The sequence below is a fragment of the Rhinatrema bivittatum genome, chromosome 6, assembly GCF_901001135.1.
Source record: "Rhinatrema bivittatum chromosome 6, aRhiBiv1.1, whole genome shotgun sequence".
In the NCBI taxonomy this organism is placed as follows: domain Eukaryota; kingdom Metazoa; phylum Chordata; class Amphibia; order Gymnophiona; family Rhinatrematidae; genus Rhinatrema; species Rhinatrema bivittatum.
The window spans coordinates 323,563,448-323,587,445 of record NC_042620.1 but is presented as its reverse complement, the minus strand read 5'-3'; the positions used below and the strand labels follow the sequence as shown (position 1 = coordinate 323,587,445).

The 23,998-nt window shown below is 43.0% G+C and overlaps 1 protein-coding gene across 8 annotated transcripts in view; it reads left to right on the top strand.

Annotated features, from left to right (window-relative positions):
• The window catches only part of KIAA1210 (KIAA1210 ortholog), a 228,882-nt gene that overhangs the window by 201,482 nt on the left and 3,402 nt on the right, over positions 1 to 23,998 (top strand). For 6 of the 8 annotated variants that reach the window (XM_029607596.1, XM_029607593.1, XM_029607595.1 and 3 more), the window contains 6 exons: positions 4,234 to 4,299; positions 6,628 to 6,837; positions 13,219 to 13,327; positions 15,674 to 17,317; positions 18,131 to 18,282; positions 19,420 to 19,522. In XM_029607596.1, the coding sequence (XP_029463456.1) occupies positions 4,234 to 4,299; positions 6,628 to 6,837; positions 13,219 to 13,327; positions 15,674 to 17,317; positions 18,131 to 18,282; positions 19,420 to 19,522 (2,284 nt within the window). The remainder of the gene's footprint in view (positions 1 to 4,233; positions 4,300 to 6,627; positions 6,838 to 13,218; positions 13,328 to 15,673; positions 17,318 to 18,130; positions 18,283 to 19,419; positions 19,523 to 23,998) is intronic. The other 2 variants (XM_029607598.1, XM_029607599.1) reach the window with 2 other exon arrangements.

Sequence of the window (23,998 nt, the reverse complement as noted above, 5' to 3'; positions counted from 1 at the left end):
CACATCAGAAACAACTGGTTTTGTTTTCCCTACCAAAAACTGGGTTTGTTTGGGGGGGGGGGGGATCGTAGAAGATAAATGACTTATTTTGAAACTTGATCATGCCTTTGCATGGGGATTTAAGGAAGAATACACCCCCAACTTGTTGAACTTGTGTACGCAACAACAAAAACTGTCTCCGCTTTCTCTGGGTCTGCCGGAGACATCTGGAAAAACTTTAACCTTGAGCTCTATGGCGGAAATACAATTTTAATAATCAGTCTTCATCCAGTTCCAATGTTAAAGTTACAATCAGCGTGGCAGGGACAGCCAGCTCCGTATCAGAAGCTTCAAGCAGTGTTGACACATCAATGGTTGACTCTCTCACTGGTACTAGTGGTGTAAAATCATCTTCGTGCTGGGCTTCAAGAGCCTTTTTATACTGTGGCAGGTAAAATATTTTTGATACCGGAGGAATTGAACTTTCTGGTATCTTTAGAACCTCAACCAGATACCTCTTGAACATCTCCCTTGGTGGGATTAACGGCAGTTTCAGAAAATTAATAAATCTAAGGTTCCTGTTTCTCACAGCATTCTCTAAAGCTTCTATTCTTGTAGTCAGATTCACATTTTCCTTAATTAACACCACTTGCATCTGTTGCACAGAGTTAGCCTGTACCCTTAAAGAAGTTAACTGCTGTTCAAACTCAGCTGTTGTATTTGATATCACAGTCATTTTATTCTCCAATTCATTTCATTTCAAAGTTAAGGATGAAACTTGCTGGGTAATTAAACCCCTTAACTCTAAAATAACGTCCCAGATAGTCTCCAGAGTGGAGACAGATGGTTTTTGGACCAAAGTTGAAGTCAAAGATGTAACAGGTTGCAATAACACAGTACCTTTATTTATTTAAAATCTTTTCTATACCGTCGTTAAGCTAGCTGCCGTCACAACGGTTCACAATAAGGCACATAATTTCATGTTGCTTAAATGGGTTAAATTATATTAACTAAACAGGTGCCATCAAATATTGTAACATAGTTTCATATTAAATATTACTTGGTGGTTATGATAGGTCATGTCTACTTTTAACTATATCAGCTATAAGATAAATTATTACTTAAATCTTGTCCTCTGATGTTGCAATCTAATAAAGTTAAAATAAAATACACACACACAATTCGAGTAAGTTGAGGGTGTGTGTGTGTGTGTATGTGGGAGTTCTTCCGACCGCATCGTGCATTTCCCTGGATTCTACTCTCCATTCTCTGTGGTATGCTTGCTTAAATAGCCATGTTTTTAAACTTTTTCTGAATGTTTTGATGTTTCTTTGCATTCTGATTTCTAAAGGCATGGTGTTCCATGCTAGAGATAGGGCCCTATCCCTTACTTGAGTTAGTCTGGCTGTTTTTGCTGAGGGAATAGTTAGTAGGGCTTTGTTTGCTGATCTCAAATTTCTATTAGGGACGTGTACGCGAAGGGCTGTGTTCAACCATTCTGCCTTTTCGTCGTGTGTTAATTTATGTATGGTGCATAGAGTCTTGTATTGAATTCTTTGTTCAATGGGTAGCCAGTGTAGTTCAATTAGGGTTTCGGTGATATGGTCTCTTTTATTTTTACCAGTTAGAATTCTTGCAGCTGTGTTTTGTAATACCTGTAGTGGTCTTATTGTGGTGTAGGGTAATCCTAGTAGAAGGGCATTACAGTAGTCAGTGCTTGAAAAAATGAATGCTTGTAGTACTGGTCGGAAGTCTTTTGTCGTTAGTAGTGGTTTAAGTCTTCTGAGAGTCATATGTTTGGCATAACCTTCCCTTACTTCTAGAGATATATGTTGTTTCATACTTAGTTCCGTATCGATAATCACTCCAAGGTTTCGTAATTTCTCAGCTAGTTGTATTTTTTGGTTGTTATTGATTGTGATTAGGTTTTGAATGATTGTGATTTTTTTTGTTCTAGATGTAGAAATTCTGTTTTCTCTATATTAATAGCTAATTCCATTTGGTTTAGGAGCTGTTTTATTATATCTAGATACATGTTGGCTAAGGTTAATGTTTTCTCAATTGAGTCATTAATTGGAAGTATTAATTGAATATCATCAGCGTATATGTAGTGTGAGATGCCCAAACCAGCTGGCATAATGGCAGCATGTATATGTTGAATAGTGTGGCAGATAGGGCTGATCCCTGCGGAACTCCTTGTTGAAGGTTTATTCTTTCTGACATTACGTTTTTGATTTGCACTTGGAAATATGTTATTTAGGTATGATTTGAACCATTTGATTATGTTGCATAATCCTATTTCTTCTAATTTATTTAATAGGATGTCACGATTTACTGTATCGAATGCCGCTGATAGGTCTAGCATCACTAAAATGTAATGTTTACCGCTGTCGAAACCGCTCATGATGTTGTCTGTTAGTGCAAGTAGTAGTGTTTCAGTGCTATAGTTTTTGCGAAAACCATATTGTGATGGGTACAGAATATTATTGTCCTCTTAAGTGTTCTGCTAATTGATTTTATATGTTTTTTTCTATTAATTTTGCAAATAGCGGTAGGTTTGATACTGGTCTATAATTGCTCAGGATGAATGGATCGCTGTTCTTTTTCTTCAAACTTGGTTTTACTATTGCTCCTTTTAGTGAATCTGGCATGTTTCCTTCATTTAAGGATAGATTAATGATTTTTGTTAAAGTCGGAGAGGTTGTAGTGGCTAGTTTTTTATATCTATGGTTGGTATTGTCATAAGCATATGAGGCAGGGTTTAGTTTTTTTTAGCATCGATTCAATGTCTATTTCGGATATTTCATTGAATGTCGCCTATTGTTTAACGTCTCTTTTTTGCATTTTGAGGTTTTGTTTAGTTATTTTTGGAATCTTTGTTTTTAGGCTGTCCCTCAGTGATTCTCTCGGTTGGGTTCCTTGCTCGATAACCTCAGACTGGCCCAAGCAAATACTTGGGCTCTCCGCTGCCATTGCTGCCGTGTCAAGCCCTGCTGGAAACGCCCCAACTGCCACTTGGGCTGTCGGCGCTTCCTCCGACTCTCAGGCGCTTCTGGCAAGTGCAGGGTTCTCAGGTGGGATTCTCTCCACGAGGCTCAAAGGCGAAATTGAGCCAGGGAGAGAGGGGAGCTCCAATTCCCCTCCCCCTCCCTCCAGCGGCTGAGGCCCCGAAAGTGGGCTGCTACACAGAACGTGGGCATCCATCGGGCCCGTCAAAGGAACAGACGAAAGAGCTGCAGGAAAGTTCCCAGATCGCGGTTTCCTTTTCCTTCCCATTCAGGTGAAAAAAGTAAATAGCAGGAAATATATTTAAGAATTCTGCTCAACATAGCCTCCAAGCTGCTAACTACGTGTCAGCCATTTTGGATTCTCCTCTACCAAATTGTTTATAATTCTTAGCTCTATAGCCCACCAGGCTTTTCTCTTCTCATCTTGAATACTGTGTACAATTCTGGTCGCTGCATCTCAAAAAAGATATAGTTGCGATGGAGAAGGTACAGAGAGAGGCAACCAAAATGATAAAGGGGATGGAACAGCTCCCCCATGAGGAAAGGCTGAAGAGATTAGGGCTGTTCAGCTTGGAGAAGAGGTGGCTGAGGGGGGATATGATAGAGGTCTTTAAGATCATGAGAGGTCTTGAACGAGTAGATGTGAATCGGTTATTTCCACTTTCGAATAATAGAATGACTAGGGGGCATCCATGAAGTTAGCAAGTAGCACATTTAAGACTAATCAGAGAAAATTCTTTTTCACTCAATGAACAATAAAGCTCTGGAATTTGTTGCCAGAGGATGTGGTTAGTGCAGTTAGTGTAGCTGGGTGGTCTCTATGGTAAAATCATGGTCTATGGTAAAAGGCCATATCAGCAAGGACCAAATTCCCTATGCGTGAAGAAGTTACAAAAAAACCACAAAACAGAGTGGGGGACAGCAGGCAATTTGGACAAAAGGACACATGCATAGCTTTTAGATTGAATAAAGACAATTTGCTTTCCTGTTTTGCTTTTCTTCTCATTTCTTAACACATTCCTGGCTCCATTCGTGCTTTGACACGTGGCACAAATCAGGTTAGGTGCTTATGCGACCTGTGTGTGTGTCTTCTCTTCACTTTACTGTCAGGGTGTTGGGATGCAGAGTAAGCAGCAAATTTAGATCTTTGGATAATCTTTTTTTCTCTTGTGTTTTCTCACGTTATCCTTTTACAATACAAGTAACCCATCTCATGACTTGTCCTTTTCTTGATTTTATCCCACAGTCTTCAAACCCTGTTCAGCGCCATGGCTCCTTGAGTTTAGGTGGGACAGACAGTGAAGACGAACAGGTAAATCTTTCTTCCATCCCCAACATCCAATTTTTATTATTATCAAATCCCCCCAGGAATTTAGGAGAGTTGGTTTTAATTGTTAAAAGCCAGCAGAAAATGAAAGCATGTGTGACCCAGGTTTTCCTTGATCCTTACTTCGGGTCTAGGGAGTGTTAATTATCATCCTAGCTGTTTACTGCGGCACGTCAATGTCATTGGCACAAAAAGCCAGACAGGAGTTAGTGCTAAAATATAATGCAAAATACCCTCTGATAGAAAGACTTAGCTCTAAGTTAATTTCTCTCTGCTTCATGGCTTAGTGCGTAGAAAGAGAAGTTTTATGCTTTCCTTAGCGGGGCTGCAAATCACTATTGGATCCTCTCAGGGAATGGGCTGGCTATTGGGTTTCTTAGGGGGGTTCGAAGGCAGATGTGTGTAGTCCCTGGAAGCAAATCCAGACTCCTAAAGAAATGCAATTTAATTTTCACAACCTGAGGGAAAATAGGGCTATGATTATAGCACTGTGCACATCTTGAAGGACTATTTTGACAGTTTCAGTCTTTGATTTTGCAAATTTGACATCTCTTCCGAGCGACAGTGCGTCCTGCTTGCTATGAAATGTAAATACGCAGATAACAGGGAGTTAAGCATTACATATAAAGAAACGATTGAGAGGACCACTTTAAAAAGTCCCGTCCCCCCTGCCACACACCCATTCCTTTCTTATAATGTTTTTATGATCTGAGCAAATCCAGTGTGCTGAATACTCTGAACTCCTCTTTCATTAAACGGCCTGTGCCAAACCTTTTGGGTGCTTCTGAAAAAAATGGATCGGTCTGGGGTTTATTTGTTTGCTTTCCTGGTGGTGTTTATAGATCAGCAGATCATTCTTTTTCTATGCTGCATTCAACCTCCTCCTTAATACAATTGTATTTTTTTTTTCATTGAGTAGGAGCCACGGATGATTTAAAGTCCTCTTAAGTCTAATTGGGGTCAATACTCAGGACAAGCCTTGCCCTCCTCTCCACTGACTGACTGGGAAAGTCGTAGCCCAGGCAGAATTTAGCCAGAGAAAACGAGGCGGGACTGGGAGTGTTCTCAGGACATTCAGCGCTGGCCAGCCATAATTATCAGAATAATTCTGGTTGGCTAGATGGCAAGCATGCAGTTAACCAGTCAGCTTTGCCCAGTTAACTTTACATTTATTTTTATTAATTTTCAACAAAAAATACAAAACTCATCATGTATATTTGCTTCTAACGTACATCTTAAAATAAGTTGATGCTTTCAATAACAGAGAAACAGTATAATAGTTCCCTATATCCCCTTCTCATTCCAACTACCTCCCACCTCCCATCCATCTTATGGTCCTTGTTCTTTATAACAGATATTCAGACTGAATATTGACCTCCGTGTGTTTGAGCTTAAAAAATTCCATTCTTAGCAACCCACAGAAATAATATAACAAGTACAATTTGACAGTAGCACAGTATTCTCAACTGGAGGATTTAGATCACCAAGTAGTTCAAAAAAATAATCTATGACAAGACATGCAACTATGGGTGCACATCTACCACAATAGGCTCTTTGGAGGCAAAAAAAATGAATGTTTTGGCTAGCTATGCTAACTCATTAGCTATACAAGATGTGGCTTTAATATTGAAGGCCACAAATTTTAGAATGTCACGAGGTCCCCTGTTAAAGTATAATATAATTCGTTCCCTTGTGGTCAGAATTAGAAGATGCAAAACCTGTTTACCCAGTGTAGAAACAATGTATGTTATGTAAGCCCAACTGTCTAGCTAAAAGTCCCTTGATTTTCAAATATAATTCTTAAATCTTTATATATTTCAAATCTATTTACTTTTGATCTGCTCAAAATAGTTTTTACTATGTGGAAAAACAGAAAAGCTGACGGATACGGGATGGAGGGAGAAGTGTCTTTTACAAAACTTGCACTGCAAAGTGAGACCTACTGTGTCTTCCTAAGGTTGTTTTTCTCACCAATGTAAGTGATTTGTAATGAGACATACAAGCAATTTTATGAAAGGAGGCCATGTTGTAATGAACAAATAATAAACACTTCACAGGGCCTCAGATGTTTATCTAATAATAGAGTTGTTGGGACTGGATTGTGTTTAGTTTGCTTTCTATTATACCCCATGTCTGATAAACAAGATTTAATACATGAGGAATGAGTTGAAACATGAATGCATTCCCCTGGTCCATACTGTTTGTGAACAGCAGAATAAAAATTGTTTTAAATAAAGTTGAAAACAGAGCTTCCCTTAAAAAAAAAAAATGTAATAATGCACCTTGTTGTATTTCTATTCTGTCCCCCTGCAGGTGTCATCAGAAGCATCCTCTAGACCCGTTAGCCCTCTGTCTTCCATGGCTGTTGTGTCTTCTGCCTCACCGGCCAGCAGTGAGCTTCCTGTTGATTTCAGTAGCCCTGCCAGTCCTTTGGCTTGCTTGGATAGTTCAGCAGCAAGACACAGGATTGCATTAAATCCACGAAAACTGAGAAGCCTTGCAGGCCAAAGCAAACAGAGTCCTGTAAGTGTAACACACGGGAAGGACACGTTTACGTGTGCAGATTACGCAGTGCATTGTCATCTTACGCTTGTCGGTGCTTCTCCTGGCCATCAAATGAAGCAGATTTAGGCGGCCTTCATGACCGCCCGTCTCAGAATATATCGCTGAGTGCGCGGGGAGGGCAGTCTCTGTAGACTGACATATTGAGTTGGTGTCGACACAGTATGCCCTTTTCTCTCTACTTATTATTATTCTTAACTCCATTACTCAAAATATAAAGAAGCTAAAAAGGGAGCAATCAACCAAACGAAAATCAATTAAAAGAAAACCAACTAGTAATTGGACGGTGATGATACCTTTGCACAGGCTGCAAGCTTTTGGGTCTCCTAAGACACCTTCTTCAGGCAGTGGACTTGCGTCTAGGATTCACAGCCTGAGCGTAGCCTCTCTGCCCAAGGAAGGGCTGATGTTTGATAGCTTTGTGTAGGTAGCATCTTTACAAAATAATTTTGTGGATTTTCTTTCAATTAATGACATAAGGAAGAAACAGGATTGTTTTCTCCCAGCAATCTTAATAGGTTATGCTACATTTTATTTATTTGTTTGTTTTTTTGTTTATTTATTTATGTATTTGGGATCCTTTGTTCTCTTTACTAGATTTCCCTGGTTAACCGTAGGGCATCCGCACCATCTTTGGAAACCATCCCTAAGTTTTTCTTTTTCCCGCCCTGGGTGCTGGGATTGGTGCAGTTCAGGTTATAAAACCCTTGTCTGAGCTTGAGCAGTTGTGGTTGGATGTAGTTTCTTTTTGGGAGAAGGAGAGCTGTTCAGTAGGCCCCCTCAGCCTGCACCATTGGGATAAGCAAGGACAGTAACCCTTCCCAGACTTGAAGGGTACTGCCTTGGTGAGAAGAGAGGATTTTTTTGTCTTGTAGGAGCAGTGGTTCTGTTTGGACCTGCTCCCCTTCCGGGAGGGCTTTCACCCTCTTGTCTAAGGGGAGTGGGATTAGCGTCTGGTTTTGCTCCCAGCTGAAATCTGCAGTTGTCCGAGTAATGCTTTGTCCTGCACCCACTGAAAGTGGGGGGGTCAGTAGTGTGCCAGGAGTGTGTTGCTTGTGAGAAGGAGGGAGATATTTTTCCACTATTTGGAGATGGTTTTTTTTCCTTTTCAATCCCCAGGAAGGGACCTTGGACATTGACTCAGAGGTTAAAGATGGAGAAGGGGTTTGTGACGCTTGGAGTTTTCATTTTGCTCTGCATCCTCATGATTTTTGCTATTTTTTAAGTTACGGTAAAGTTTTAGCTGAAATCACTCCAGGTCTCTACCTTCTTTTTTTTTTTTTTTTTTCTTCTGACTGAGATCCAGCCTGCTGAGAACTACCCCCAAGTGAGCACTGTTGAAGGAGCGATTGGATAGTTAACAGAGACTGTGCAGGTTCCCCAGAGGTGGAGCCTCACTGGAACGGACCCTGGCCACCTGTGGCCAGTGGAGAATGGTGTGGAGCAAGTGGAGAGGAAATTGTGAGGTCCGGGATACTTGGCTGGCCCTGGGGACTTTTTTGTGTGTGTGTGTGCCCTGGTATTCCAGGAGTCGCCCAAAGAAAGGGTTACATATTCACAAACGTTTTGATATTCTGCTTTTTGCCTTGGATGGTCTCAAAGCAGATTACAATCAAATTACTGGACCAACATAAAAAGATGTTGCAGAGCTTGAGCTTTCTAAGAATATTACGTCTTGTTTACAGATGTGACAGTCAGATTTGAAGAAAAGACCTGGATGATCTGAAAAGCCCATATACTACAGCCTCTTTTTATGCTGGATCAATCAAAGAGCCCTACTAAGATTACAGCTTTCTCCGAGACTAATACAGCTGCTAGAACTTAGAAACAATAAAATGACGGCAGAAGAAGACCAAATGGGCCCATCCAGTCTGCCCAGCAAGCTTCGCACTTTTTTTTTTCTTATACTTATCTGTTACTCTTGGCTCTTAGTAACCTTTTGGTTCTATTTCCCTTCCACCCCCACCATTAATGTAGAGAGCAGTGTTGGAACTGCATTTAAGTGAAATATCTAGATTAATTAGTTAGGGGTCGTAACCGCCACAATAAGCAAGCTACACCCATGCTTATTTGTTTACCCAGACTATGTAATTCAGTCCTTGTTGGTTGTTGTCTGTATAAAGATCCACTTTTCTTCATTCCCCCTGCCGTTGAAGCAGAGAGCTATACTGGATATGCGTGAAGTATCAGTCTTTCTCCCCTGCCGTTGAAGCAGAGAGCTATGCTGGATATGCATTGAAAGTGAAGCATCAGGCTTATTTGGTTTGGGGTAGTAACTGCCATAACAAGCAAACTACTCCCCGCTTTTTTGTGAATGCAAATCTTTATTTCCACATTTCCTCTTGCCATTGAAGCTTAGAGCAATGTTGGAGTCTTAGAGCAATGTTGGAGTCGCATTAACCGTGTGTATGTTTATTGAATAAGGGTATTATCTCCAGGTAGTAGCCATCATTCCCGCGAGCCACCCACTCTTCATTCACGTCTTCTTCATTCACGTCCTCTGAAAGAATTCTGCACTATTCTCTCCTTATAGTGTTTGGATACCCTTTTCAGTGTAATATTAAAATGCGAATGAGCGTCAGCTGAAAAACGTCAGTTGAGCTCTTGGAGTTGTCTGTTCATGGTGCACTTGGGCTTATGTTTTAGTGCCAAAACCAACATCAGCTGGGTGGGCCTTGGTGGTAATTGACAACTCTGAGAGCTGGTATATCCCAGCTTATGTGGTACCGCATCTTTCAGCCTAAAAAAACCCAAAACATTTATTTTGTAATACTGTAGGCAATTAAACAAGGAAACAACAAGAGGCAGAGAAAATTGGGCACTACGTGTGAAGAATGCCTTTAAAGCAGTAAAATTATTGTGCATTGAAACGTGCAGACCCATGCAGTCCACCCGTTTTCCCTCCCTGCTGCAATATTGCAGACCCTACCTGATGTCTTGGTTACCCCTCCCATTTTCCTTTCTTTGCCCTGTGCCTTCCGGTCTGCCTCCGCCAGCTCCATCGAGAAGTTATTTCATTTGGGAAATCTTTCTTTTTCTCCCCTCCGAGTATGTGAGGCTCTCGCTGCTTGGTGTTTAGACTTAACTCGTTTCAGTACTCGCTGCGTAATATCCTCTCCTCCTTCTGAGGATCTGCCAGCTTTTGGGACCCAAGAGTTTTGTGTGACATCCCAGTGCAGCAAAGTGAAAAAGACAGACGAGTGTGAATCGTGCTTTCCAATTCAGGAATGGGTTTCCTTTCGCTTAACACGTCGGTCTTATGTCGAAAGTCTTGTACTACAAAGCCCCCCCTGGCAGTTCCTCATCATACAAGTCAAGCCTGGCCTCACACACCGCAAAATGCAATTGTTATCTAGTGCTTTTCCTTCGGCCTGCATGCATTGGAATGTGTCCAACTTCTAGAACCTGGGATGGTTAATGTTGGTCCGCACAAGGTCTCCCGAAGCTCTGCCCTATGCCTCCTTGTGCCATACCGAGGTCCTGCATTGCTGTCACTATGAACCATTACATTGTGCCCCACAAGGAACAATTTGAGTCAAACTAATCGTCTTTGAAGCTGCTGCTGCCAGTGAACTGCACTCAACCTTTTTCTTTCCACCCGAACCAATGAGTTAATAAGTCCTTCAGTAATTCTGGTATGCACTCTTAAAACTGATTAATGTCCAGCACATTTGTGATGGGAGAGATGTACAAAGCTTTTGCCTATACCTGAAATATGTAGGCAGAGGATGTGGTAAAAGCCGTTGGTGTAGCTGGGTTTAAAAAAGGTTTGGACATATAGGGATCCTGGCAGCTCCCTACTAGAATTCAGTCAGAAAGTACCATTAGTGTTGGGAGGAGAAATAATAGCAATCTTGTGGGTGTTTAGTTCCCCCATGTGGGAGCTGGTAATTGGTAAGTTCCTCTGATATAAAAAGCCAGACCACCATCTTAGTGTGTGGATTCCTTGTTCTCTTTTGCAGAGGCAGCATGTCTTGACTGTCCTCTGACTTAAATATTGAGTTAAGGCCTCCATGCAGTCCTTTTGTTACTTTTTAATTGGAAGGAAGGAGCTTGCTGGTTCTTAAACTGCGCTAGAGACACTTATCTTGGTGTTTGTTTCATTAAAATACTGGGATATTCTCAACGATACATCTGGAATGATTTTTGCATTAGAACAGAACTTTAATTCTATTAAAGTTCTGCTATTATGTGAAGCTATTATGTGGCTTCACATGCAGGGCAGTAGCCCTCACCTAGTCCTGTTCAAGGCCACTTTGTGCCCCAAACACACAGGAAACTGTTCTTTTTCAGTTTTTGGAAGTGGACATGTGTTGGCTTGCAAACTTCTGTTTTAAAAATGATTTTTGCTCTGACAGCCAATGGGGCCTGGAGAAATTATTTAATTTTATGTCAAATAAAGTTTTTTGACCATGAATCACCAAGTTGGATTAACCTATTTTCTCCTAGACACAGACACAGTTCTCCTTTTAAGCTTTGACTGCAAGGGCTTATTTACAAGACACAGGTTTCTTTACAAACAGTGCCAAACCAGGCCCAGCACTCCTTTACTCACCATGATGTTAGTCTGGGCCTGGGCCTACCAGGTTACTTTAATGGTATTTCGGTCCAGAATTCAGATATCCCTCGCCGTAGCAGAGCTTCATCTTCCAGCTCCACGGTGCAGCCTTGGGCCTTTCCCAGCTGCCGATCCATGTCCCAGGCTAACAATGGTCTGAGGCTGCATTGGTTTAAGCTATTATGTGGCTTCACATGCAGGGCAGTAGCCCTCACCTAGTCCTGTTCAAGGCCACTTTGTGCCCTGACAGCTTTGCATACTTGTGTAGCCCCTGAGCTAGTTTATCCTGGATAGTGGATCCAGAGGCCATATCTCAAAGCAGTTTTACTCCACATCCCCCCTAGCATTATAAGATCTGAGCAGTCAGGATTGTCTGAGTGAGGGGATAACTTTCAAGGCCACTTACACTGCAAACAGCAGTGATAACAGCACTGATGAGCATTAAAGTCACTAAGCAGCAAAAAGCACACTGGAAGCTGACTTGTGGTTTCCAATATTGTTTTTACTGATTTACTGTGACATGATGATAATCTTTAGAGCTGTCTATATCACTTATCAGTGTTACACATGCTTCCACGTAAATTTGTGACTTCTCAAACTCTTGTCAAAGTTTAAGATGGTAAATCCAATTGATTCAGTCTTTAATTTGACGCTTTCCCCATTCCATTGGCATAGGTAAGTTTAGTGATTCTCTTCCAAATGTAAGTGAAATATCAAAGATGAAATCTAATTTAGATGTCTCTGCAGTTACACAGTCATTTAACTCCTACCTCTCCATGTTGTTTTCTCCTCAAAGTATCAGATTGATAGCGTTGTTACTCCTCTTCTCCCAAAATCTTCAGTAGAAGTTCATGGGCCCTATTCGGAGTCCATCACAACTCCTTTCTCCTCTTCTGGATGGCTGAAAGTCATCCCTTTTCTAGATATAGATGAACCTCAGGTTCCTTAGTGAAGCCGCCTCTCCCTAATTAATGGGTACTCAGAACTCAATTTATCAGGGATAAGGAGGGTGGACAGAAACTCCCACATCCATAATAAGAGGCTCCATGGAGGCATTAAAAGTTAAACAGAAAAAAAATTGGGACAGCCATGGCATGCTGCTTCTGAAAAAGAAACAAAATCCACAACATAAGATGGTGGTCTGAGTATTTATATCAGAGGAGCTCACCATATGCACTCTCCCATGAGGGAGTTACCTTACCTACACCGATTCTATTTGTGTGGGGACAAAATATGGTATATTCTGTATGGTTCCTGGTTAGAATCCAACAGGATCTCTACACTTGGTAAACTGCCATGATCTTTTCAGTGAAATGCAAGCCTCATCGGTTGTATTTAAAGCTAGATGCTGGCTACTGCTGAAATGGTAAGAAAGCCATGGAAAGAAAAACTTGGCAGTGGCATTAGCTGATTGTTTTCTGAGAATCATAAACAGTATCGTTGAATTGTAACATTGATAACCTTAAATGCTGAGTAAACTGAAAAATATTGCTGTGAAACAAGGGTGGCCAACCTGGTCCTCAGGAGCCACAAACTGGCCAGGTTTTCAAGATATCCACAATGAACATGCATGAGAGAGAGAGAGAGATGCATGCTCTGCCTCCATTGTATGCAATTCTGTCTCATTGGGGATATCCTGAAAACCAGGCCGGTTTGTGATTCTTGAGGATCGGAGTTGGGTATCCCTGCTCAAGAATATTGGAAAGAAGACTATACGGTGTTGTGCAGTTTGAAATATAGTTGTAGTTCATTGATTTAAAAAAAAAATTATTTTTTTTTTTTAGGGGCAAGAGCCAGAAGAAAATGTGTTGAGTGTTTCAGTGTCATTAGATGATGACAACAGCGCAATACAGCCCCTCCACGCGGATCAGCCTGATGAAAGCTGTGAAGATAGTAAGATATTATGAAGCAGAGAAATCCACTGGTTTACTCCTGAATAAGGAAGGATCATGCAGTCTTCAGAATCATAATATTCATGTAGTAAAGTGGCAGTGCATATCTAAAATGATCCCAAACGTCGTTGCTCACCCCCAAATGTTTCTGCATTGTATTCCATGTATTGATTTTTCTCATCTTTAATTTTTGAGGTTTTATTTTCCTGGTCAGTCAGTTTTAAGGTCTGGGGCCTCCTTTCTCTGTTTCGGTCCACCACATGTGCACTCTCTCAGTGCCTCTCTCCTTAGCCTTGCTGTTCAGCCAACAGGAATTCATGTTTTGTAATCCAGAAGGTGAGGTGGAAGTACAAATTGAAAAAAAAACCTAGCAGCCAAATTTTGATTGAATCACCCAAAATGTATTCTCCAAAGTATTTTTTTGCTAGCTGTGAGAATGGTGGGAGTGAAGGAACTGGTTGGATTACCCAGGCACAGTGTGTGTGGTTGTGTGCTGCTCCGATTTGAGCAAACAGAAAGCAATATAGGTTTGTTTTGTTTTGTTTTTTTAACCAGGCAATTCAATCTTGGTTTAAAAAGAAATAGAATAAAATAACCAGCCTGCATACTGTTTTTTATTTTTTTATTTATATTTCACCATTCAGAAACTTCAAAGTGCTTACGGTACTTTTAGGTACCCTAGGTATTTTATATATGATGACCACACATTTCCTTTTAGTTGATTGAGGGAGTAATTTTCAGACTAGCCGCATATCTGCAAAAATGCATGGGTGCTTTCTACCTGTGGACTTTGCGCCATCTTTCAGAGTTGACGTCTGCGCTTGCTTTCACTTGGAAAATTGCCTATGGAACCCGACCTGCACGCATTTACATCTGCTGCAGGCAATTTCGCTGACTAAAAATATCTGCATCCTTTTGAAAATGCAGTCGCGCAGTTCCAACCCCCACCCCCAAGAATGCCTGCCTCCTGCTGCAGGTGAAAGTGTGGGATTTTCACCCGCATTTAATGTGACAAGTTTTCAAAATGCCCATGTTTTACTGCGGAAATGGCTTTGAAAATTGCTGTCCTTGGGTGTTCTAAAAAATCTTTGTGGTTATTCACAATGGCACTAAGGGGCCCACTTTTACTAACTCTCAGAATCAGCCAGTAACGGATTTTGTTTCCCGATACCCCCGAGTTATTTGGTGATTTTGCAGATCAGTGAAAAAAATAAATCAGGTGCAATGTGAGGAAAAAGTATTGAGCTGCATCGCATGCAAATATATGCAAAGCGGCTCACTACTGTACCAACCAATAGTGCAAGCTTGTAAAAAAAAAAAACAAAAACCAACTTTGCGGGTTGTGCTACTGTGAGAAAGTTAGTTACACCTCGAGAAGTGCAGCTAACATTCCTCCAGGATCGCCAGGCTAAGATGCCCGGCAGTGCTCCTGGGCAGCATTTAAAGGGGCCATAAGGCCCTGTAACATACCTTCCCCTCCCAAAAAAAAACCTTCCTGGTGGCCCATGGGAGCAAGGTGCAGTCCCTTGCCTCCCTCCCACTCCCAACCAGTAAACCCCGCTAAAGCCTTGACCCCCTTTAAATATCTCTGGACCCCCTTCCATTTGTCCTCACAGGACCCCCTTCCCCAGCTCACCCCATCAGCATGGGGATCTCTTCAGGAGGCAGGAGCAATTCCCACTTGCTCTTGCCCTGCTGGCGCCATCTTTCAGAATGGCACCAGTTGACCCGCGGCTCCCCTTTGTCTTGCATATGAGGGGCAAAGTGGAGCCGAGGGTCTGCTGGTGCCATTTTGAATGATGGCACGGGCAGGACAGGAGTGAGTGGGAATGCTCCTGCCCCCTGAAGACTCCCACACTGACAGGGTAAGCTGGGAAGGGGCAACTGGAAGGGGGATCTGGAGATTTTTAAAGGGGGTGGGACTTCAAGGCTAGTGACAAGGTTTCAACGAGGTAACTGATTTTCATTATTTATATACTGGGTGGGAGGGAGACAAGGGCTACAGCTGCAGACCACCAGAGAGCTTTTACAGGTTGAGGGCCCTTGTTACAGGGCCTTGTGATCCCTTTAAATCAGCCAGGCCAGGATGGGGAGAAGCGATGTAATTACACATTGCCTCGGTCAGAAATACTGATTTTCCTGACCATGGCAACATGTGGAAAATTCCTGCGGGATTTACTAAACTAAGGTACTCAGGTATTGCAGTTTGGTAAATCCTGCAGGAATTTCCTCATGGGAAAACCGCGTGGAAATGGAAATTGGTCCCTAAGTCATCTGGAAAGTATTTGCTAATGTTAGTATGAAGTCAGATTACAAATTTATATGACATTTTTTTGTTTGAATTCAGGTCCAATGGCCCAGGTGGAAGAGACTAATGACCAAGAAATTAATGCGACTACAGAGAAAGCAGACTTCACTAAGAACATTGATATTACATGCAACCTGCAGAATTCAGTGTCCCCTGTGATTGATCATGCATTATTACATGAGGAAGCTTGTCCTGCAGATGCTAACAATAAAATTAACGAACCACTGTCACCACCATATGTCCAGTGCAGCCTAACGCAGATGCAGAAGGCAGATTGTGATGAAGAGAATCAGGAAGTGGAGAGGAAGGAGGAGCTTGAACAGTCTCCTAATGGCCATAAGCTACGTCAGCAGCCTACACATATAAACATTGCTAAGCTTCCTGAATCTCTGGAGACTGAAAATGAAGCTGAATGTCAAGCTAACAGTGAAGAAATAGCTCCTAAGCTGTTAAATACCTTCTTTGAGGAAAAAGAAGGCGCACGTTTTTCTACTGCAGAAGATGCACTGATACCCTTGTCCAAATCTGTGAAGCAAACTGAAGAACCATGTGACACAAAGATGACTGCCGAAGAGATAGAGGAGTGTTTGCCCTGTGATAACGAGAAGACTTTAACCACATCTGTGCCACACTCTTCTTCAGATGCTCTACGGGTCCAACTGCCAAGCTTGGAGACGTCCCTTGAAATGAAAAGCACAGTGCATAAGGGGTTAGACCTTGAAGTGCCTGAAGCCAGCCCAACAACCAAAGAAGTCGCTGCTGCCCAACCTCAAATGTCAGAGGCATGTGAAGAGCCAGAAGGAATCCTGCAAACAGATTCAGATGTGAGAGGTTTGAATTTGAATCAATTGCTGGTCATGAGTAAAATATCCGACGAGCCGCCTCTGGCAAGAGAAATGCACAGGTCTTTACCGCAAGGTAGCAGCGAGGCTGCATTTGTAAATGTTGGTACTGACTCTTCGTCCTCCGAACAGAAAGTCATTGCCAGTATCCCCAACCTTAACGTAGAAAGCTCTAATGTTGTTGCTGGTAGCAGTGGTGAGGAGCAGCTAGACATTCCTGATCCTCAGGCAACAAGGAGTAAAATCAACAAGAGAATAGAGGAAAATGCAAGTTCTCAGAAATCTACTGCAAAACCAGTTAGGTTCACCATCACCACTGCTTGGCAAAGGTCTCTCTCCGGAGGATCAAGTTCCAAAGAAGAGATCCAAGCTAGAAATCTTGTAGCCTTAGCCATCAAACCGGAACTGTTTGAAGGAACAGGGAATGAATGTGGTGATAAAGAGAGAGCCAGATCAGAAGCTGCAAATGGCAACCAAGAAGATGTTCATGATAAAAGTAATGAAAATAGTGAGTTTCCTTCCCCGAAACAGACTGAAATTGAGGCACAGAATCCTGAAAACCCATTTGGCATCAGACTGAGGAGGACATCTTCTCTGCTAAAATACAGTGGGGAAACCTTCAGCGACTCTCAGAAAGCAGGTCCCCCGATAACATACCCATCACCTTCTTCTCTTCCAGCCAAAGAGATTCAGAAGTCACCAGGTGCTGCCAAACCATCAAACTTCCTTCCAGCCGACGTAAAACCTCTGAGTAAGGAGTCGGGTGTGCAGGAAGAAAAACCTCCCCAGAAAATGAACCCAGAGGATTTGCCAAAGAAGCCGTACTCTAGCAAAACTGCAGGTAATGCTAATTGGAAAAGGGATGTGGAGAGTAATTGCTGAACTGTCTCCTCGTGCAGCTTGTTTGATCAGTGTGGCGTGAAAAGCTTCATCTGAGGTTGCCTTATTTTGAAGGGTGGTTTTTTTATTTTCCATTCCTGAGGTAATACTGACTCAGGCAAAAGATCAATGGCTTCTTGCTCTAGGCTTTTCTCTTTATTTATATAACGCCATCTGTGACATTTCTGGAATTATAGCAATGAATGGTAACTTAAAGGTAAAACAAGGGTAAGTGTTCAGAATGAACGTCTAAAACACTGCCAGATGCACTGTAATGACATTTCCAGTGTGCTAATGAGTCTTGATCAATTTTAATTTTTCATAAGCTCTTCAGAATATGCATATATGAATAAATACACGTAGACATTACATATAAGCATAGATTTCCATACTGGCTTTAAAATTTGGACACTCATAGGCCCTTGGGGGGAAGGGATGTTCCACCCCCAAAAATTATCAAAGGGCGTGAGAAGGGAGGAGTAAGTCCCCATCTCAGAAATCATCAATGATATCCCTCTCCCCCCACCATCTGGGTCTGCCATCTCTGCACTCTTCAGCCACGCCACAGCAAAAGTCACAGAACCCTGCAGCAGCCATGCTCCCGTAGGGCCCGTGAGGGCGTGCGCCGGCTTACAGGCCTTGTGGTGCTGAGGCTCCAGCGCCTATCAAACATTTGGCCCTGGAGGCAGCTGCCTTTGCCAGAATCTGGGCCTGATGGCTTTATAGTTCATAAATTGACTGATTTTTAGTTCCTTTTGTTTGACTTGCATTACAGAAAAGGTTGTGAACGTGCCTGTGGCAGTGGCTTCATCAGAACCAGCTTGGGTCTCCATGGCAAAGCTAAAGCAGAAAGGCTTCCAGGGACATCCTCTTGCCAAAGAGCAGGCCGTAGAGGAGAGAGCTGTGACAAAATCAGACAGAGAGACGGTACGCTGCCTGCCAGACGCCCTGTTATTAGACCAGTTGGTACTTTATGAAGCAAAACCAGGGAAGCATTGCAACTAAAATGGTGCATGACTTTGCAAAACATATGAACCCTACATAGAGAGGCTTAACATACTCAGAATATGTTCCCTGAAGGAAAGACAGGAAAGAAGGGATATTACAGGAACATTCAAATGCAGAGAAGGCTGCAATAATGTACAGGAAGTTGAAGTTTTCTACAGACAATGAAATTCAAGGACCAAGAGGTCATGCTATGAAATGGGAGGGAAGATGGCTCAGAGGAAAGGTGAGGAAATACTCTTACTGAGCTGCCCGAAGTAACTTACCAGCACAGGTGCGCAAAGCTGCATTCTGGCAGACATTAAGCATGCTTTGGGCAGTGGTAAAAGCCTGGTTGAGAGGTGGGGGTAAAAGATATGGCTGAGGGAAGGACCTGAGTGCTGGTTTTACTATGGAGACCTGTCAGCTCATCTGCCCAAAGAGGGAAGACAACATAGCTGACTCAGATAAGGAATGATATTACGCAGATGGTCAAGCCTGAACAACCGACAGCTGGGATGTAGCCTTAGCTAAAGTAGTGTATGCGTGCTAGGAATAGCCAGGCAGGCTGGGTGGGTCAGCTTCTCTTTCATCTGCTATTAAAATGTTGCTATGAATTACGCTTTCTGATTCCTAGTAAGTTTCTCTTTCTTTTGGGTCCTGGCAGTTTCTTTCTATTCATATGGGCTTCCAGCTCATTTAGAACCAAGGCTAGGTGCTATAAAACTTTATTTGCAACTACCTAGGGATTCTGCCCCTACTTACCTAGTCCAGACATTGCAGTGTAAGTCCTCAGCTCCTTCCAGAACCCTGAAATCATTGGCACTAAATTTGACCACTAGGTGTCGCCATTGCATAAGGACCATGACTAGGGCCGTGTACGCTGCCTCAACAGCCTCCCCCCATCCCAGCAGATCCGACCTGTTATGGATTAGACCCAGGTCTCTCTGCAGGGCAGTTCACAGTGCTGCAATAGAGCCAGCTGGATGGCCTTAAATAGTTTCTAGTGTGCACTGTGTGTCTTTTTAAATCTACTTTGTCATGTATGTTTGTGTGTTTCTTACTGGCATTTCGTTTTAGAGATCTAGCAATGCCAGTGAAAATGTCCTGAGGAAGAGCCTTGGGTCAGATCCTCTGAGGATGGAGAAGACACAGCCAGAACTGCCTGTTTCGAGCACAACAGGTAAAAGAATAGAGCTCAAGTGAGCTTGGTAGCGGAGAAGCACAGAGAAGTATTTGTACAAAAAATAGGAGCAAACTTAAAAGTGGAAGAGCAAACAAGATAAATACACGCTGGGAGCTACCAAGGAAAAGTTGTGAGCTAAGTACACAAAAATCAGCAATTGGCAAGGATTCAGTGTTCTCTTCCTGGGAGATAGAATGAGAAAGAAACAGGAGAGTAAAACAATATTCAACTGAGTTCCAGGGAACAAAGATTCATCATGAAAGGAGGAGGGATTTCACTGGTATCTGAATGAAAACGTTTCCAAAGCTATAGCAAAACCAGATCTCATCAGATTAACAAAACAATCAGCCCATAGTGACAAAAGCAGAAATTCATAACAGGCACGCAATCTGCTTTGGCCATCAGTGCTCAATGAGACAGATGTTATAAAACCCGTGGTAAAACATAGGCTGATTTTTTTTTTTTTTGCATGGGTTTTTGTTTACTCATGCATAAAAAAAAAACCTGTGGTATCGTGAGATGCAGTAAGTTAACAGGATGCAAACTGGACGCGAGTTTAAAAAAAATCGCAGTAAAAGAAAACCTGTGCAAAGCAATGTGAGTAAACAGCGAGCAGAACGGCACTGTCACTGCACTGCCGTCTCAAAGCCCTTCCGGGCACAGGGCTCATCATGCTGCAAAAAGCCATGAGGTCAGGAATTGCAAACGTTTTTGGGGGGGGTCAGCAAAAAGAAAAAAAAAAATCCACGCTACCCGGAAGACTAGCAAGACTAAAGGTCTCTGTTAACAAGTCCAAATACAAGACAGCACTAATAAGTCACTAGAACAGGGCTGGTGTTTCCATTTTAGCAAACCAGGCAGTTGCTTAGAGCGCCAAAATTTGGAGGGATGGCAAAATCCCACCAGCACAAGGCCCAGAGGGGGAAAGCCAATACTGCCAAAGGAAGGGCATGCTGTGCAGGAGCTGCCCCCAGTATTTAAGTTAGGGGAGGGGGGGTGCATGACCGAAGATTCGCCTAGGGCGTCAAATACCCCACCAGCCCTGAGAACAATGCTTTCATGCAGTGCAAAGATCCCTCGGTGTACAGGTGCTCTTGGGCTCTTACCCACTCGTTTTCTGTCACCATGATAACATGGGTGGAGCTTGCAAGATTGACAGCAGCACCTCCAGGACCCGGCAGAAGAAGCGGGCCGGGTATGTCTCTGCCGTTGTGGTGTCACTGCGGTGGCTCCTGGGCACCCCCTCCCTCTTGCACTGCTCCCACTCGGGAAGGGGTGCCCGGGAGAAATGGCGGCAGCTTCTCCCCCTCACCCTTTCATTGCCCCCAGCCTTGGAAGGGTTCCCCGGAGAAATGGTGGGCAGTAGTGTGAACCCCTTCCTGAGCAATTTTGAGGAGGTGTTGGGGGGCGGGGGGGCAAGGGGGCATCGCAGATGTGGTGGTATTCTTGGAGTGGTGAATAAATCTTACTGTGGGTGTGCAAGGGAGGGGGATGAGTGATATCCTCCTGATCGACAAAGTTTGGAGGGGTTGGGGGCAAGTCAGGGACTTGTAAGAGCTGCTCAGATCCCCTTCCTTTGTCGACAAACACTCTGGTTTTACCAGGGCTAAGCTATAGGCTGCACGTACCTATCTCTTTCCCTCCTCCTCCTGTAATTCTGCTGGTGTTAGGGATAGGTACGCAGAACATTCTGCCATTTAGCACACCTCCCTGCATTGCTGGGTAACGCCTAATAGCTCATTAACATAAGATTTATATCTAGGTGCACTGACCTTAGTACGGATTCAGGCCGCAGCACTAACGGCATGCGTAAAACAGGCGCTCATGATTCAGCATCCGCTCTCCTAACTCGCGCCGATCCACCTCTCCCAGGCGCGCGATTTAATATTAAAATGAGCTGCCACAGGAAAAAGGCGCTAGGGGAAATTGTGCGTCCCTAGGGCCTTCTCGGCTTCGGGCACCCAGGAAAGGTGGCTGTCAGTGTGGGTTAGGAAAAGGACTCTCAATACGAGCATCCGTTTTCTCCCGCTACCAGCACAATATACACCCACAATATACACAACCCGGACCGTGTATATTGGGCGCCTGGAAATGTTTTTTTGTTTGTTTTTTTTTAAATGATTCTACTTTCTCTGGTTCCTCCTTCCTAGTATTGTGCTGATACTAGTAGGAGGAATCACAGAAAGCAAGAATTTGGATTTTTTTCCAATGAGTCCTTTATGCCAGCTCTGGGCTGGTGTAAAATTTGCCGCATTGCAATGGGCACAGTGGCTGTACAGGAAATATTTTGAATCGCGAGGATTAGCTAATAGCCTCATCTATATGTACTTTACATGTGATGAGTGCTGTTAGTTATGCGCTAGACTGGACATGCATTTTGGACACGCTAATCCCCGTATTACATTGGGAGTCCAAAACGGCCTGATTGTAGCCCAGGTTTTAGCGCCCCAAAAACCCCATTACATACTGGGGCTGTTCTAGTGTGGAAGATTAAAACCCATGCTAGAGTCAGTGTGGCTTATTACACCAGCCCCAAAATGTGTGATGTGCTGTTAATTATATACCGTGCTCTGCAAAAAATAAAAATAAAAAAAACCCTCACCCCTGTGTAATAAAAAAAAAAAAAAAAAAAAAAAAGAGCACCCAGACAATTAAAGAACACCCCCACTCATCCAAGTTTTTGTTCAAAGGAATCTGTGCCACAAGGAATCTACTTAAAAAAAAGTCTGCAGATTTAACAGAGAATGTAACTTGCGTCGCCTGCTTAGTCCTTTTCAAAGAGTGCAACAGAAGTGCGATTGAAACCCTCGTCACGCGCGCCTCTCTGCAGGAAGGTCCATCCAGCGTGAGGGCCCTTGTTCTAATATTGTTTCCTCCCTGACACTGCTGGGCCCTCTGTGGACTGATTCGGAGCGTCTTTGTTATTTGATGCTTTTTATTTCATCTCAGCTGGGCGTTTTTGGTGGCATTTAGGATTAGTAGCCCTGTCGTACGTTTTGAGAACACGATGCCCACGGTAAGATGTGTGCCTGTTACGAATTTGTGGGGTTTTTAATTTTTTCATTGTTGGCTGATTTTTTTTAAAACTAACTTAGGAAAGCTTGTTCATTTGATTTGAACTGGGATCCCTCCTTTTATTATACTGACCGTCTCCTTTGGATATAATCAACAATAAAAATACAGTGCACATCGGTTCCAGGAAGTCTGTATCTTAGTCCATTCCACTTCTTCCTAACATCTTGTTAAATTAAAATATCATATGTTCAGATTAAAACAAAACAGTTTTCAAGTATTCTTTCTATGTAATAGATTCATTGTAATAGAGCAGTTCATGAGTATGTGTTGTTATTTGAATATATAGATGAGATAAAATTTTGAATTTTTTTTTTAATGCTGCATATAAAAGTTAAAATGAGAATCTTTGCAGCAGCTGAATGAATTCCTTGCACTAAACATTAGTTCTCAACCTTTACCACACTGAGCACACCCTAAGCACTCTGGTTCTCAAGAGTCACAAACAGGCCTGGTTTTCAGGATACCCACAATGAAATATGCATGAGATCCATTTGCATACAATAGAGGCAGTATATGCAAATAGATATCATACATATTCATTGAGGATATTTTGAAAACCAGGCCTGTTTGTGGCTCTTGAGGACCAGAGTTGGCCACCCCTGCCCTAATAGCTTCACTTCAGCTTTGAGCCCCGCACTCTGCTTTGTTTTGCTAAATGTAATAATTTAATTATTCCATCCCCTTAATTAACTAATTTTATCCACTGAAAGGATTACAAGCTATGGAAATGTAGAAAGTTTCTGTGGCAGTAGGGCAGATGAATTTCTCTTCTGGCTCTTTCCTTCAGCATCAGTGGGGCTGGATCCTTTCTTCTTCCATAGTGGTTGGGTTTGCAGGCTCCTCTCTTCTTTGGAAATGCTGGGGCACTTGGTTTACATTTTGGACTTCTCTCTTCTTTGGCGGTGCTGGGGCGGGTGACTTACTTCTCGAGTTTCTCTCTCCTTACATCTTGGGCTCCTCTCTCCTATGGCAGGGCTGGGACAGGTGCGTTGTTTCCTGGGCTCCTCTCTCCTGTGGCAGAAGTGGGGCACATAGATTATTAGGGGCTTCTCTCCCCAGATTAATGGAGCAGGTGGCTTATCTCGGGGGGGGGGGTTTCTCTCTCCTTCGGTTTACCTTTTCGACTGCTTTCTCTTTAGGTGGCGGCAGAGCAGCTGGCTCCTCTACGTTCTGGCTTTTCTCTCCTTTGTGGGTGGGGGTGAAAGTAGATTGCCCTGCTCAGCTGCAGACCCTCTCTGCTTCATTGGGCAGGTGGTTGGGTGGATAGAAAGGAGGCAGGTAGCGGAGGCAGGTAGTGGAGGAGGGTAAGAGAGCTGCATCGAGGTGGGATGGTTGGATGTGCACGTGTTAGAGAAGAAATGGATTCACCATGTACTCTTAGTCTCCCCAAAACAAATT